The sequence below is a fragment of the Solanum lycopersicum genome, chromosome 10 (assembly GCF_036512215.1).
Source record: "Solanum lycopersicum chromosome 10, SLM_r2.1".
NCBI classification, from domain to species: Eukaryota; Viridiplantae; Streptophyta; class Magnoliopsida; order Solanales; family Solanaceae; genus Solanum; species Solanum lycopersicum.
Genome location: NC_090809.1, coordinates 1,512,709 through 1,527,550, shown reverse-complemented (window position 1 = coordinate 1,527,550; position 14,842 = coordinate 1,512,709). Strand labels below are relative to the sequence as shown.

At 31.3% G+C, this 14,842-nt stretch overlaps 2 protein-coding genes and 1 non-coding gene across 3 annotated transcripts; 2 read left to right on the top strand and 1 right to left on the bottom strand.

Moving 5' to 3' along the window:
* Positions 1-385: 385 nt before the first annotated feature.
* Positions 386-459, bottom strand: TRNAF-GAA (transfer RNA phenylalanine (anticodon GAA)). The gene has a single exon. It is a non-coding gene; the product is annotated as a tRNA-Phe (tRNA).
* Positions 460-1,354: 895 nt separating this feature from the next.
* Positions 1,355-6,131, top strand: LOC101243644 (flocculation protein FLO11-like). The gene is made up of 6 exons (XM_010328848.4): positions 1,355-1,572; positions 3,266-3,330; positions 3,428-3,457; positions 3,536-4,403; positions 4,712-4,981; positions 5,849-6,131. Exons 1-6 carry the CDS (start codon positions 1,450-1,452, stop codon positions 5,912-5,914), a joined length of 1,422 nt encoding a protein of 473 aa, XP_010327150.1. The 5' UTR covers positions 1,355-1,449; the 3' UTR covers positions 5,915-6,131.
* A 1,420-nt stretch (positions 6,132-7,551) lies between these two features.
* Positions 7,552-14,605, top strand: LOC101246478 (cyclic nucleotide-gated ion channel 4-like). Its single transcript, XM_004248231.5, has 8 exons — positions 7,552-8,808; positions 10,145-10,360; positions 11,230-11,543; positions 11,629-11,737; positions 12,468-12,704; positions 12,979-13,065; positions 13,200-13,465; positions 14,216-14,605. Exons 1-8 carry the CDS (start codon positions 8,299-8,301, stop codon positions 14,463-14,465), a joined length of 1,989 nt encoding a protein of 662 aa, XP_004248279.1. The 5' UTR covers positions 7,552-8,298; the 3' UTR covers positions 14,466-14,605.
* Positions 14,606-14,842: the final 237 nt, after the last annotated feature.

Below are 14,842 nucleotides of genomic sequence, written 5' to 3'. Positions count from 1 at the left end.
ACTTTTCCACCTTCACGAGGTAGGAGTAAGGTTCGGATATACTCTGCCTTTCCCATATTCCACTTCTGGAATTACACTAAGTATGCTGACACCTGTGCTGATGGGACGTAGTAGGTTTCTTATGTGGAGTAGCGAGGTGTGAATAAGGCGGATAAGTTTTACTCCCTCCGTTTTAAAAAAAGAATGCCTTTTTTTGGTCTGTTTCAAAAAGAATGACCTCTTTTTTTTTTGTAACATTTTAAAATCAGTTTTTCACGTGACATGTAAAATTTTCTTTATACTCTTAAACTTCGTGTCACGTGAAAAACTTTCTTTATACTCTTAAACTTCGTGTCAACTCAAACTAGGTCATTCTTTGTGAAACGGAGAGAGTATATTCCATGATTGTCGGTGAATGTGGATCGAACACGTGACCTTCAGATCTTCAGTCTGACGCTCTCCCAACTGAGCTATCCCCGCTATATGTTAGCTTATTATTCAAATTAATAAATATTTATAACTAAACTTAAAATAAATAAGCAAAAATTATGTCATGTCACTTTGAGTTTGTAGTCCTCATTTTTTTCTAAATGAAGATTAAGACGTCTAAATATGAATATATATTTATATATTGAGTTTTGTGATATTTCAAATCAGAATATTAAATAATTAAGACACTTTGTTATTCAACATCTTAATTTAGTCATAAACATTTGGGAGTACAAGTGTATTCTTTTTTCTTTAGTAAAGGTAGACTAAGCGAAAAAAATCTTCTGATTCTCGTTGAGAGTCATTCTGTGAGACGTCTAATAGTCTCTAACCTAATAGTCTCTAACTTGGTTTTCGAATCCTTAATTTCAGCCCTAAGCACAAATAGAGATCTACCACAAGTCTTACTATATAACTGTTGACTATCAAACACGAGCTCAAACTAATTAAAAAAAAAGGTGATACACGAAACTCAAAAATTCGAAGTAGAAATATACATCTTACTTGTTATCAAGCTCATCCAAAAGAAAAACATATGTACCATTTAAAGTAGTTTACTTCATCCGTCTCATTTTATGTCACACCTTTTTCTATTTTAATTCATTTATATAAAAGTGTCACTTAGAAATAATTTAATTGTAAAATTCCTCTTTTACCCTTAATAAAATTATTTACAGCTACACAAATACCTAAGGATCATTTTAGATCCTAAATTTGAAAAACCTTCCCTTTTTTCTTATACAATGTGATAAGTCAAATAATGTCACATAAAATGAGACGAACGATTAATATTTTTCGATGTGCCAAAAATAAAAAAAATAAATAGAACTTTGAAAAAGAAGAGGATTATATTGTACTGTTTTGAAACTTTTAAGGACCTCGTGGCAATTTGCTCTTTTAAATAAATCCCTCCAATTTGAAAAGAAGGCCAAAAAGTTACCGGAGTTGACAGTAAACTGGCCGGGGATTTCACAGATTCCGATGAAGGCTCAAATGGGTCTGAGAAAATCGTCAAACAAACTTCTCACTGCAGATCGTGGAGCCAATAGGATTGAAAATTTATACAAGGAACACAACGAACAGTTCGATCACTGGGCGTTTCTGGTATTTCTCTTTAACGACTTTTTTTTTGTTTAATCCTCTTGGTGTTTGTATATTTTTTTGCTGAAAATGCGGGGTTGAGATCCCATTTCACGTAGTTGAAATGGGTTTGTATAGAAAAAGAGAATTGAAATGTTTTCTGGTATTTCTCATTTGGAACTTGCTTTGATTTGGGGTTTCTTTGTTTGTGTTAGCAGCATTCATAATTTTGCTTCACTTAGCTTATGAATCATTGTGGTTTTAGTATTGAAACCCATTTTACGTCGTTGAAATGGGTTTGTATTGAATAATAAAATGGAATTTTCTATGGGATTTCTCATGGGTACTCATCAACAACAACATAGCTAGTAAAATTCCACCCAAAGTGGGGTTTGGAGAGGGTAGAGTGAATGGAGAACTTACCCCTACCTCGTGGAGGTAGAGAGGTTTTTTTCCGGAAGACCCTCGACTCAAGTGAAGCAAATCAAAGAGTAACGGAAAGGAAAAACGGCGGTGGAGAGAACATGAGAACTAGTTGGAAAGCAATGCAGTGCATACATGCGAGGAATAATAACACCAGCAACATAGGGCAATCACCTAAAACGTAGTAAACAATGGATGATAACACATACCAAAAGCCAGAAACTACATGAATAAGACTAGTACTACGAAAAAACCCGGTCTTTCAGGCTACCGCCAAGCCTTGTTCCGTTGGAAATCAAGCAATCTAAAGGGTACTTGTTTACTCGAAAGCTGTTTTGGCCTAATTAGTCTTTTTTTTCTGGTTGCTAATTTGGGTTCTTTGTTTGTGTTAGCAATGGTTATGTTTATCTCTCATGTACAATAGCTTTCGGAATCACTGTGGTTTTGGGATTAAGACCTTGTTTGGCTTGTTGTAATTGTTGTTGAGATGTATGTTGTGTGGTGGATGTTATGGGTTTCACCTGGTTGAAGTGGGTTTGTATAGAAAAAAAGAATGGAAATTCCTCTCGCATTTCTTATTGGTACTCACTTTATTGAGTTGTTTTGGACCAATTCTTAACTTGTGTTAGCAGTCCTGCTTTTACATCCCTCATCTCTCGGTAGCTTACGTGTTGCTGTGGTATTGGTTTAGGTTTATGTTCAGACTACCTTTTCTTATTTGATTGTCACCAATGGTACCTGTTCATTCAAAACGTTTTTACAAAATTGTTCGTTCGCCATGAACATAGAAAAGAATAATTATTTAGTATTGGGGTGAAATAGGTTCAGATAGAATGGAATGTGGGTATATAAGATGTTGAATGCCTTGAATCGGACCCGTTACAAACAGAAAGGACGGGGGTCTCACTGTGGCAAACCCTATTTTTTGTAATTCTGTTTTTGCCTCTCCATAATAAAACTGCTCCCTCTCTTCCCGTGGACGTAGCCAATTTATTGGTGAACCACGTAAATCTGTTGTCTTGTTTTTCGCGTTTATATATTTTCTCGTATTATCTCAAATTCCGCACAACATAAGATTTATATAGTTAGAGTTAAACCAGTTTGGGATTGATGTGTAGTTGTTTGATTGATTTGTTATTTTGCCATAATTTCTCTTTTTCTGTCACCTTGTAAGTGTAGCTTAATGTGGCCATACTCCATAGCAATTGAAACTGTTACAATGGTTTGTAAGGGCCTTTGGCATTTTAGTTATGTGGTTACGGTTGTGATGGTTTCCTGATGCTGATATCCGCAGGATCAAATTGAGGCCCCTGTGTGGGTGGATCTTACCTTGGAATGTAAGTCCGCCTATAAAGACATGTGAGTGGCTGTATGGGTTTGTTTGTGTTTCTCAACTTTATGCTGGTTTCTTGGGGAATTAGTTTTTCAATCCAGCATTTTCATCTTTTTGTTGCAGGGACGAGGAATGGTTCCACATAAGCCATCCGTAAGCAACTTCTGTTTTTGCGAACTTGTGCAGTTTCACTATAGTATTGTGGTATCTCTAAGTTGAATGAGCTTTCAGGTTTCACCAGGCTTCTTCTCGAGAGTTGAAGTCAGCATTTTCTCACTCTGGAGAAAGTTCCATAAACCTGGAGCATGGCATTCAGGGATCATCTTCTCCTAAGCTCCCACCTTCAGTTTCAAGATCAAGAGGCAAAGATTTCCGAAGCAGACAGTGGAGTCAAGGAGATCAGACTCTTACTTTGGATAAGAAACATCATGTAAAGCACTTAAGTAAAGGGGGTTTAGAAGCTGATAAAGTAGTTGAGCATAAGACAAATAAAAAAAAATTAACAAGCTCTGCAGCTTTAGACTCAGATTCTGCTTGTCAAGCTCTGTATTCCAGGGATAAAAAGATTAGCTCGAATTCTTTGGCTGCCTATAGTGACAAAACCCGCTCAATAAGCAGCAGCATTACATCAGAGCATGGTGAAGAGTGTTACAAGCAAGAGTTATGTGTTAGCGATTCCTCAAGCACCATTACATCTGAAGCTTGTGGACAGAAGTCCTTTGAAGTGTCTGGTCCAATACTTGGTCAAACTACTGGGCTATTGTCATCTCTAAGAGTAAGTCTGAGGAAAAGTTGTGTTACAAGACAAGCATCAAGGATGGAGGTAAATGTTTGCAGGCAACCAGAAGGTCGGAAATCTTCCTCAAGTAAATCGAGTGTAGGATCTTCTTCAATTCCCTACAAAGAAAGGGAAGGCGAAACTGAGAGAGAAAGTAAAGAGAAAACTCCAGAAAGCAGAAATGTAACTACAATTGTAGAAGCGAAACAGGCTAATAAGTCCAAGGTTCCTGTTCAAGCTCATAACAGAACTTCTATCCCTAAAATGGTTACTGGAAGAACTGTTTCTTCGTCTGTTTCCAGTGAAACTAGTAGGCCAAAGGTGAGAAACCAGAAAAGTCGTTCAAAAGCTTTATATGGAAAACTTCCTCCTCTTTCTTTTTTCATCATTCCACAACTTTTATATTTAGAAGATTATGTTTTGGCCAGGAAAACTTTTACCTTCTATTTTACTGCCAAGTTTGGGGATTGACAGGGGTTTATTTCTAAGTGTTAAGCATTGTAGCTGGACAAGCATTTTTATAAATTGACTTCCTTCTTCTTGGTGGGAGGGGTGCATTACTAGCGTTTCTTGCTGCATTTAACCATTGATAAACTGATTTGTTTATTTAATTGTGTGTGTTGTTATAGGTTCATCCGACTAATGTACAAAGAAAAGCATTGGTTCCTCAAAGAGCCAATGGACGTGTGGCCTCAATTTTGGTCTCAAAGCCTAGTGAAAGAATTGGAAGTAGCCATTGTAGAAGGGTTGTGAGCAGTGGTAAGGAGAATGATGTTGTCAGAAAGGGTATAAGCCAGAAGTCAGTTGTCAAAGACAACCAGGGGTGTAGTACAAAATTCTCAAGTTCCAAAAATGAGAATAAAAGAAGCTGCCAGAGCACAAAGTCGAGTGGTTTTATGGTAACGTTTTTACTCATAGCCGCTTATTGTTGCTCAATATTTCTACTTTTTGACTGGTATAAAAGATAAAGAACATTATCAATAGTTTGAACTGTAAATCCAAATTATTGTGGTGGAGCTTAGTCTGAAGATATATTGCAGAACTTAGCGATTGTATTCATCATAGTTTAGTAGCTTCTGGCTTTATTTCGTGTTAAGAGTGCAAGAGTCATAAACATGCCATAGACATTTCTAAATTCTATGACTATAAAATCAATGATATTAAGGATAAAACGAGACATTTAAACATAATCTAAATATAGAAAGGTGATCCGTTTTGGGAGACTATAAAGGGAAGTGTTTCACATAAAATGAGACACGAGGGAGTATCACTTATTAGGGGCTTTTGACTAGAAAGCCTGAAATGTAGTCTAAGAAAATGTTAGATTTGGTACTGGTTTCAATCTCAGCGTTCAATTAAGTCTCTGGGGGGATGACTCACGTAAGAAATCCATTCAATGTCATCGTCAGTCATTCTGTTGCTACGTCTTTTGATCATCAAAGTTCTTTTAGCCTCTTTTCCTTCTCATGTTTTGCTACTATGTTGTTCGGACTCTTCAAAAATGTTGCTGCGCCCATGTCAGATCCTCCAAAAAATGTACTAATTTTTGAGGATCCAATGTGCACTCGGTGCCTTCTTTGAAGAGTTCGAGCAACATAATTTTGCTATGGTACATCCTTTTCATTATTCACTATGTTTTTCCTCCGAACTTTATAATCATCAGCGCCACTAGACATGCCAATATATTCTTGATATATTTCATCCCCTTATCAATCATTCTCACTAACTTTTTACCATTATTGTGATCTGAAATATTTTCAATGCAGGTGAATCTACATAATAGAAAGGAAGTCCCGGATCGTGCAAATGTAAAGAAGAAGGCTTTCTACTGATAAAAGATTGAACCTGTATGTAAATAGTACACACTCTACCTCTTGCATTCTCTGCTAAGTGTGCAATGAAAATGGGTAAATGACATGTATCAAATTGATTTTGTGATGTTCATCTTTTTGCTATGCTGCAATGTTACTATCTGGTATGTAGCATGTTGAGTGACAATTTTTGTTGCATCTTAATTTTTCTATTCAGTGGTTGATCAAAAGCATACAATATGTGTTCCTTTTCTAATCTATATGGTTTGTGTGTTCAATATGGACAAGGGTTGAGAGAGGGGCGAGTCGATTATCCTCTTTAATTTTAGGCCAAATACATAAACAGATTTCTAAATTTGTTGGTTTTTTCCCTCAGGTACCTCAACTATGCTATTTTCCTATTGAATCATTGAACCACCCATAATTTGCTTCTTTTAAACACCGCTGATTGATGTGAAACTAGATTTTGTGAGGGTATTGATAGAGAGGATACATATGATGTTCCAGAACTCATTAGTTCAACTGATAATGAAAATATTCGAGAATAATTGTGTTTTACTTAAGGTCATTTGAAGCCATTAGAAAACAAATAAGACTAACACGTAGTTTGTCTTCATTCCTTCAATCAAAATCATGTACAATACGAACACAATTGAGGGTATTTACAATAGAAAAGTCTATCAAAATCAGCCAACAGTGTTTAAAAGGAACAAATTATGGGTGGTTCAATGATTTAATAGGAAAATGACGTAGTTGAGGTACCTGAGGGGAAAAATCCAACAACTTTAGGGATCTGTTTATGAGTTTGGCCTTAATTTTAACTTTTCACGTAATGTTTGTTAGACCATAAGATTAAATGATGCTTTGATACATTTTACATATTTTTAGTTTAAGAGTACAGGTTTTTAAATGTCATTTTTACTTTATTTAACTCTATATTAAGTTAAATCAAACAAATAAACTAAAACAAATAGATTACTTATTTGTTGCCCTCACTTTGTACCAAATGAAGATCAGACAAATAAATTAAAATGGAGGAATTGCTTATTTATTACTCCTTTTCTTTCAAAAATAGGTGTTACTTAAGTAAAAATAAAGCTTCTCAAAATAAGCGTCACTTTAAAAGTTCCCGATAAAAAAAATTCGTACTACTATATTCTTCCAACTATACCTTTGGATTGAATACTTCCTTTTTTCTTAATAATTCTTAATTTTCAAGAAAAATCTAATAAATAGGGCGATTTTTTTTTTTAGCGTGAAATAAGAAACTTTTTTTCTGAAAATATTAGGACTAACCTAACATGAGAAAATTGAACCAAATACACTCTATACCATGTTATAGTTATAGTTCATGTTACTTTGAATTACACACTCTTAGCGTATATAAGTTAAAACTCACTCGAAAATCTTTAGGTGATCTCTTCAAGTACCTAACGACTCTATAAATAATTGTTATTTTTGTGAAGTGATATTTGATTTTAATAGTAATGTCTGTACTTGTAGTAACGTTGGATAGTGTTTTTTTCTTCTTCTTCATATTAATTGATTTTGCAAACAAACAAAAATAAGGAAATTTCTTCGAAATTGTGTTTTTTCAAACTTATTTGTGAGTATATGACATAACCTCTGCACCTTCCTTCAAATATTTGTTTTTTTATATACAAAAAAATATCCCTATTTTTGTTTCCTTTCCCCCCTCTTTGTTTTTCCAATATTACCCTTTTTCTTATTTTTTTATTCTAGGTTTAATGACCATATATTTGTAACTCACTGACTCGACTAATTCAGATTCGCATTGCGTAAGGTTCATAGAGGGAAAATACTCCAGTACTAGGAGTTTCTCCATTCCCAAGACTCAAACTCAAACTCAAACATCTAATTACGAATAAAAGAATTTGTTTGTCGTATATGTATATATAAGTAAACCAAAGTTTTTATTCTTCTATTTTTGAGTTTCATTAATTGTTGATACATATAGTGTACTACAAATTACCAAGGGTCAGTTTAGGTATTTTATCCAATTTGTCTTCTTACTTTATCAAATATTCCAAAAAAAAAAAACTACAATTATTTGTTATCTTCTTTTTATATACCTCTCAAACTCTGCATAATATTCTCTTCTCTTCTCCGACTCCCAATATTAACCCTTCTCTCTTCAATTCCGCGAATTTTTAATGGACGTTCTTGTCTAAAATCTTGTATTTCTATCGAAAACGTTTCTTAGATTGTATTTCATAAAAAAAAAGTTCACGTGTTTTTAGTAATGACACCCTTTTTGACGCAAGAGAAAAAATACATATATTAATTTCTAGCTAGTAGTACAACGCGTGTTTTTAATAGTGACACCCTCCAAACATACACAAGAGAAGATCAATACACGTGTTTTTAGTAGTGATACCCTAAAAATGTCTAGTCATCACGAACATACATATGATATTAATACTGAAGATGAAGATGAAGATGAAGAAGTGCTAGAAGAAGACGAGTACTCCCATAGTGAGTGTAACAAAACTATTGATCATGAACCATGTAATGATGGTGGTGATAGTCGTGATGACAGAAACAATAGAGTTGGATTAAACATGATATTCTCAAGAAGTAAATTGATAGACCCTAAAGCACAATGGGTTAAAGAATGGAATAGGGTTTTCTTATTAGTATGTGCAATTGGTCTCTTTGTTGATCCACTTTTTTTCTATACAATTTCTATAAGTGAAAGTTGTATGTGTCTTTTCGTCGATGGGTGGTTTGCCGTCGCCGTGACGGTTTTACGGTGTATCAACGATGGTTTACATGTATGCAATATGTGGTTGCAATACAAGATGATGATACATAGAAGAACAAATAATATACCATACTTGAAGGCTAACAAAGGTTTCTTCTTTGATCTCTTTGTTATACTACCTTTACCTCAAGTAAGTTATACACCTCTATCTCTTACTCAATTTTCTCGTGATCAGAAATAGATTCAGAATTTAAGATGTTAAATAAGTTATCGTGTATATATTAATTTTTTTTTTGTTTGTGTATGTTATATGTATTATGTTGTTTCAGTTTATGTGATTATATATATTTTTTTTATTGGTCTAGTACAAAAAAAAAATGACAATTTTACAAATAGTTATAGTGTATATGTTGAACTTTTTTTTTATTTTTTGTATGTGTGTATGTTATATATGTATTATGTTGTTTCAATTTACGTGATTATTTTTAATCTGGTACAAGAAAATGATAATATAGAAATAATTTTATTTAAAGTTACAATTTATACCCTTAACGATAAGCTTTTTTCTTGTATAAGATGTTATAAATAGTTGTCGTGTATATGTTGAACATTTTTATTTTATTTTTTGTATGCATGTATGTTATATTCATTCTGTTGTTTTAATTTATGTGATTATTTTTAATCTGGTACAAGAAAATGACAATATAGAAATAATTTTATTTAAAGTTACAATTTATACCCTTAATGATAAGCTTTTATTATATAGGGACATATGACCATATTTTCTTTTTAATTTGTTGTTTATAAATTTGACAATAAGTTTAGCTTAAATTTTTCACTTTATTATTAACGATAAGTTTTTTTATTTTGTCTATATTTGTATGTAATTCAAACGAAAAATAATAAATTCAGTTGAATAATTTACATACCTTTTAGTTGCAATTATTAGTACTTGAATTTTGATAGCTATGTATATATTTTTGGATTTTAGCATGAATTATTTACTAAAAGATGACAAAAGAAAGTGCATGTCATCCATTATTTTTGTTGCATGTGATATTTTAGTAACTGTTCAAAATATCGATGGATGCGTATATAATAATTTTTTTGAATAATTTAATATAAGTATAAATAATATATTTTATCAGATAGTCACACTTTTATATAACATCAGAACAGATTAGGATATTGAAATTCAAATCTCACAATCGCATGCTTTATTCACATTAAAAAATATAATAAATTAAACTTTTAAATAATATGATTATGATATACTTAATAAAAACGTCCCATATCTAATAGCGTAGCCTTTTAATAGCGATACATCACACACATATATATACCTTATTTGTTCTTTATAATTTTTCAATAAAGAAGATTCACTTGAACCAGATACATGATACAATTCATCGATAACTAGTATACATAATTCTTTATATTATCAATATATATATATATATATATATATATATATATATATATAATTTAAATTTATTACATGATTAATTAATTTTCATTTTTTGCAGCTAGTAATGTGGGTAGGGATCCCAATTCTATTGGAAAAAGGATTAACAACAACAGTGATGACAGTTTTATTAATTATATTTTTATTTCAATATCTTCCCAAAATATATCACTCAATTTGCCTCTTGAGAAGAATGCAGAATTTGTCTGGCTATATTTTTGGCACTGTTTGGTGGGGAATTGCACTTAACATCATTGCTTATTTCGTGGCATCGCACGTAAGTTTTATACACTGACAATATATATTTATGATTTTTACATGCATATTATAATAATTATCGTAAATAAACATGATATCATAATCAAAAAAGATCAAGAAAATAACATGTTATAATAAGTTAAGTTGCTTTTTATTTTTTAAAAGAAAAATCTTATACGTGTATATAACTTAAATTCTCAAACAAAATATAATTATGTGTACATGATAAAAGGAAATTTATTAGGTTCTAAAGTAAATGAATTATTCTTTAAACTATTTAATTAGTGACACATTATGTGGTAGCTAATGTTCATGTGTTTTACTATGGTACAAATAAAATTTTTAGGACTTCTGTTTCGTTTTATATGATATTATTTATATTTTTATTTAAAAATTTTTATTTTAATTTGGAAATTACAATAGAATGTAACCCATGTAGCCTTAATTTCCACTTTAGAAATTCATGAACTTTAAATTAAGTTCTCATTTTCTTATTATAGACTTAATTAATTATTATTTTTTAATTTACAATACTGTTTATATACTCTTTAGTCTCAATTAATGTGATACCTTTCAGATTTCGAGAACTAATTTTTTTAATTTGATCCTAAATTCAAACATATGAAATCTTTTAAGATTTTTTATTTTTTTTTACATATTCAGAAACAACATAAAAAGTACTATAATCCTAATAATTGACGTGATATAAAAAATAATCACAATAAAAAAAATTCATTTGACTCTCGAAATTCATATGCATGTACTTTAGTTTAACTCTCGTACTCTGAACCTGAACATACAGAATTTGACACTCAAATCTATAGTTCTTGAATTCACATACATATACGTTTTTAGTTTGACTTTCGTACTCTGAATCCAAACACGCAGGCTGTGGGAGCATGTTGGTACTTGTTAGGTATTCAAAGGGCAGCCAAATGTCTTAAAGAACAATGCATAGTTACAAAAGGTTGTAACCTAAAATTGTTGGCATGTGAAGAGTCAATATATTATGGAACAAGTGATTTGGTGAAGCAAAAAAATAGATTAATGTGGGGAGAAACAATTAATGCAAGATTAACTTGTCTTAAAAATGAACAAAATTTTGATTATGGAGCTTATAAATGGACTGTTCAACTTGTTACTAATGAAAATCATATTGAGAAAATACTACTACCAATATTTTGGGGACTCATGACTCTAAGGTATGTGCTAATTATTTTATCTGGTTTTGTTGGGACTTTTCAAAAATATTTTTTTAATTCGCGTCGAATTCGAATTATTGTGCAGTACATTTGGAAACTTGGAGAGCACAACAGATTGGCTAGAAGTGATTTTCATAATCATAGTTCTTACCTCTGGTCTAATTTTGGTCACCATGTTCATTGGCAATATCAAGGTAAATTTAATTAATTACCACGATACGCATATTAATTGATGAAAATAATTTTAGAAATAAGTAATTAATGTTAAGAGTACAATATAATTGTTTTTTTACATGTTAAAAATGTGAATAAGTAAAAGTGAATGAAGCCGAGAGTATTTCACCTCATCTCGAGAAATTTTATTTTTATAGTATACTGAAATTACAACAATAGAATAAAGGAGTTTAAGTTTTATGTATTAATATAATAATAAAAGTATTGATAGAACCACACTTTGTAAAATAATTAGAGTAATTCTTTTTCATGATTATAATATAAATACTCTCTTGGTCTCACTTTATGTGACCATATATATTTCCTTTTGAGTTTGTTAAATTGAGAATAATTTAATAAACTTTTTAATTTATTTCATTTTACTTGTAAATTTTAAGAATATCTTATAACTATAAACTTCAAAAATAAATAAATTATGTGTTAATGAAATCACATATCGAGTCAGACCTGATCATATAAAATGAAACAGAAGAATGAGTTACATTATCAGATCACTCAAAGAATATCTGCAAGTAATAACTCCTTCAACATAAAAAATTTGTAATCTTGAAAACCAGACAATTAGCCATATGATTGACATAAAACTTTCTAACGCTAACACGTCCAATGATATATATAACTTAAACTCTTGTAAAAATTTTTATGTTATCGTTTTTCTATCACAACTAATATTAATCTTGATATATGTAGGTGTTTTTGCATGCAACAACATCAAAGAAACAATCAATGCAACTAAATATGAGAAACATAGAATGGTGGATGAGAAGAAGAAGGTTCCCTAGAGAGTTAAAGCAAAGAACTAGAAATTTTCAAAGGCAAAAATGGGCTGCAATGCGTGGTGTTGATGAATGTGACATGATTAGAAATATTCCTGAGGGTCTAAGGAGGGACATCAAGTATCATTTGTGCTTAGACTTGGTCAAACAGGTAACGTAACGGACTGATAACTACTCCTTCATCATTAATCCGATATGAGAATATGACTATCCAACTCATCTTGATACACGAAAAAGATATATATACATATATATGTATGAGTCAATTTGACCTACGTATATACTTCAGATGACTCATGAATATGTATACGCGGGTCAAACCTAAATATTATTGAACGAATCATATTTTCATGGATCATATAGTTGCATATTAGATGATATTATTGATATTATTATAATGATATTTTACACTTTATTATTTTTAGGTCCCTTTGTTTCAACATATGGACAGTTTGGTTCTAGAGAACATATGTGATCGTGTCAAGTCATTGATTTTCACTAAGGGGGAAACAGTAAGTTTGAGTCATAGCAATGAATATCAAATTTCTAATATCTAACTATTTTTTTTAGTTAATTTATCGCTCCAAATAAAATTAATGATAAATTTTACTGTTTAGCTAAAAAAAAATTTAATTTTTTTTTTTAGGTATCTAGAGAGGGTGATCCAGTACAAAGAATGTTATTTATTGTAAGAGGACACCTTCAAAGTAGCCAATATTTACGAGATGGTGTCAAAAGTTATTGCATGTTAGGCCCTGGAAATTTTAGTGGAGATGAACTTTTGTCCTGGTGTCTCCGGCGACCTTTCGTCGAGCGGTTGCCACCGTCCTCCTCCACGTTGGTGACCCTCGAGACCACCGAGGCCTTCGGCCTCGAGGCCGAAGACGTCAAGTATGTGACACAACATTTCAGGTACATCATCGTATTTCAGTTACGTGTTCAACTGAATTCAATATATTATCTATGTGTTTTAAGAAGTATACATTTTATTTGTGATGGAAGAATATAAGCGTAACAAATTTATTTTGAAAAAATTTACCCGCACTAGGTATTTTACATCAAGTCAATATAATTTTTATTATTACGTGATTTAATGAAGTAAAACACATGTCAATTAATTATGATTAAGTAAAATTAACTATAAATTTAAACACGTGCCATGCATGTATTGACTTGATGTAAACACCCGATGCGGATAAATTTTACCCGTTATAAACTCATCTTAAATCTATTGCATTTTTCTTGTAATGGATCGGTCATAATTTTGCTTTTTTTTTTCTTGTTATGCATGTGAAAAATGATGCTTATAAAATAAATTCAGTATTTTCTACGCAAAACATAAAATATATAATTTTTTCACCTATAGATATAGGTAAAAATCACAAAACTTTATCATTTTTCCCTTTTTATATGAAATATTACTAAATATTTTGAGTTATTAACTACGTTGACTTATATAGTTTTAAATATATAACTTATGTTCAACTATACACTTAGAATATGTAGTTCGTTATTTATTGATGGATTTTTCAAAATTTTTATCATTTTTCCCTTCACATAAACTTGTATTAGATTCTGAATTCATAATTTCAAAAGTAAATATATATTAATTATATTTGACGTCAAAAATTTTATCGAGTTTAAATTTTGAATCCGTCTCAGATATACATTTGTGGATGAGAAAGTGAAGAGAAGTGCAAGGTATTATTCACCAGGGTGGAGAACTTGGGGTGCTGTTGCTATTCAATTAGCTTGGAGAAGATATAAACATCGTTTGACACTTTCTTCTTTGTCTTTTATTAGACCAAGAAGGCCATTGTCTCGTTGTTCGTCGCTCGGGGAGAATCGTCTAAGACTATATACTGCGTTGTTGACTTCACCAAAACCTAACCTAGATGATTTTGATTTTTAATTTTTTTTTTTAAAAATAAATAATATAATAATAAGTCATATGTACTTATGTATATTTATAATTAGGTTGTGATTAACACTTAATGAGATACTACACATGATGGTCTCATGATATACATGAATTTGGTTATTTTTTGTGCATGTTAGTATGTTTTGATTTTTTTTTTTTGAGTATGGTTGATGGATTTACTTGAAATTTTGTGCATGATTTTTTTTTTGACAAACCATGATCTATGTCATATTTTGGCCACTCCACAAGAAATTATGAGATTTTCATATTTTTCGTGTGTATTAGACAATGATTTTTTTGTTATATGATCTCGAGGAACATGTTTTTCATAACATTAACTCAGTAATGACTGGGTGTGACAATACATA